Source organism: Cyprinodon variegatus, unplaced genomic scaffold (genome assembly GCF_000732505.1).
Source record: "Cyprinodon variegatus isolate N-32 unplaced genomic scaffold, C_variegatus-1.0 Scaffold3276, whole genome shotgun sequence".
NCBI classification, from domain to species: Eukaryota; Metazoa; Chordata; class Actinopteri; order Cyprinodontiformes; family Cyprinodontidae; genus Cyprinodon; species Cyprinodon variegatus.
In genome coordinates this window covers 1-1,264 of record NW_015153729.1, presented here as the reverse complement: position 1 = coordinate 1,264, position 1,264 = coordinate 1, and the positions used below count along the sequence as shown (strand labels likewise).

Genomic DNA, 1,264 nt, shown 5'->3' with positions numbered 1-1,264 from the left:
AAATGGCTGCAGACCAAAAGGCTGCAGACCGAAAGATTGCAGACCAAAAGGATGCAGACCAAATGGCTGCAGACCAAAAGGCTGCAGACCGAAAGGCTGCAGACCAAAAGATTGCAGACCGGAAGGTTGCAGACCAAAGGTCTGCAGACAATGTCCAGTTGTAAAAGTGATGCGTTTCGACAGCATGTCCAAATATACTCACATTCTCTTCTGCTTTAGGACTCTCATTGCTTTCTGTTTCACCATATTCTGCATTCAAAATTCAAAACAAATAAAACATCAATGTTTGATGCGTTTTCTTTATAAAGTGAAGCGATTTGAGGACATTTCCATACCTTGGAGGGCCCTTCTCTCATCTTTTTCAGCTGATCTTTGTACTTCAGGAGCTCAGCATCGAGCCTGCCTATTTTCTTTTCAATGGACTCTGCCCTGGCATCCACCTGAGAGGGGATGAGATCAATTAGAGGTAATGATTGTCAGCATCCTGGGTTTAAAATCAGACGCTTTTGTGAGTATGTGTGCATTAGAGGTAAAAGCTTTTTTTTTTTTCAAATAATTGAGGTGAACAAACACATCAATCTTCCACATCCCAGCAGCAGGGTCGAGCGTAAAAGGACACTTTGTTTGTGTTATATGCCAGCGGGAGGAATTGACAGTAAGGTGCAAGGTAATTAGCCAGGTATTGACCGGATTTCTGTGGCCGTGTTAGCCAAGTAACGCCATCGTTGGTCACATAATGCAGTCATAAACAACAATACCTCTCAGGCTAACTACTCACAGTGCTGATACAGTCCGACAGGTTCGGCGGAGGCGCTTTGGGCTTCCCGCGACCGAATATTCTGTTCATCTTCAAAACCTTTCACGACCGAAGAGCGTTCAGGTTTTGTGTGGGTGTGTGTTTTCTTTTTACTACACAATAAACATCAAACGGAGAGGATTCCTGCATTGGAAACACCCGGAAATAACGGTCCGCAGGCAAATCGACATGATTGGTTGGTGAAGAGATGCTGACCAATCAGCGATTAGATCAGCTGCTCCCATCTAGTGGTGAGGCGAGGCACTGCAGGGTTTAAGGAAAACCTTTTGTCCCAACAAAAATCATCTATCATCTGTCTTTGTTAGTTCACCTCTGCAACGAGGCTGACACGAAGAGAAGGTTTCAATCAAGAATTTTAGTATCTATCTATCTATCTATCTATCTATCTATCTATCTATCTATCTATCTATCTATCTATCTATCTATCTATCTATCTATCTATCTATC

The 1,264-nt window shown here is 43.0% G+C and overlaps 1 protein-coding gene across 1 annotated transcript in view; it reads right to left on the bottom strand.

Moving 5' to 3' along the window:
• LOC107081179 (charged multivesicular body protein 5-like) overlaps window positions 1-970 on the bottom strand; it is an 8,019-nt gene extending 7,049 nt beyond the window's left edge. The window contains exons 1-3 of the mRNA XM_015369378.1: window positions 779-970; window positions 336-440; window positions 203-249 (exon numbers count right to left, since the gene is read on the bottom strand). Coding sequence (XP_015224864.1) covers window positions 203-249; window positions 336-440; window positions 779-847 — 221 coding nt within the window. The 5' untranslated portion in view covers window positions 848-970. The remainder of the gene's footprint in view (window positions 1-202; window positions 250-335; window positions 441-778) is intronic.
• Between the last annotated feature and the right edge of the window lie 294 nt (window positions 971-1,264).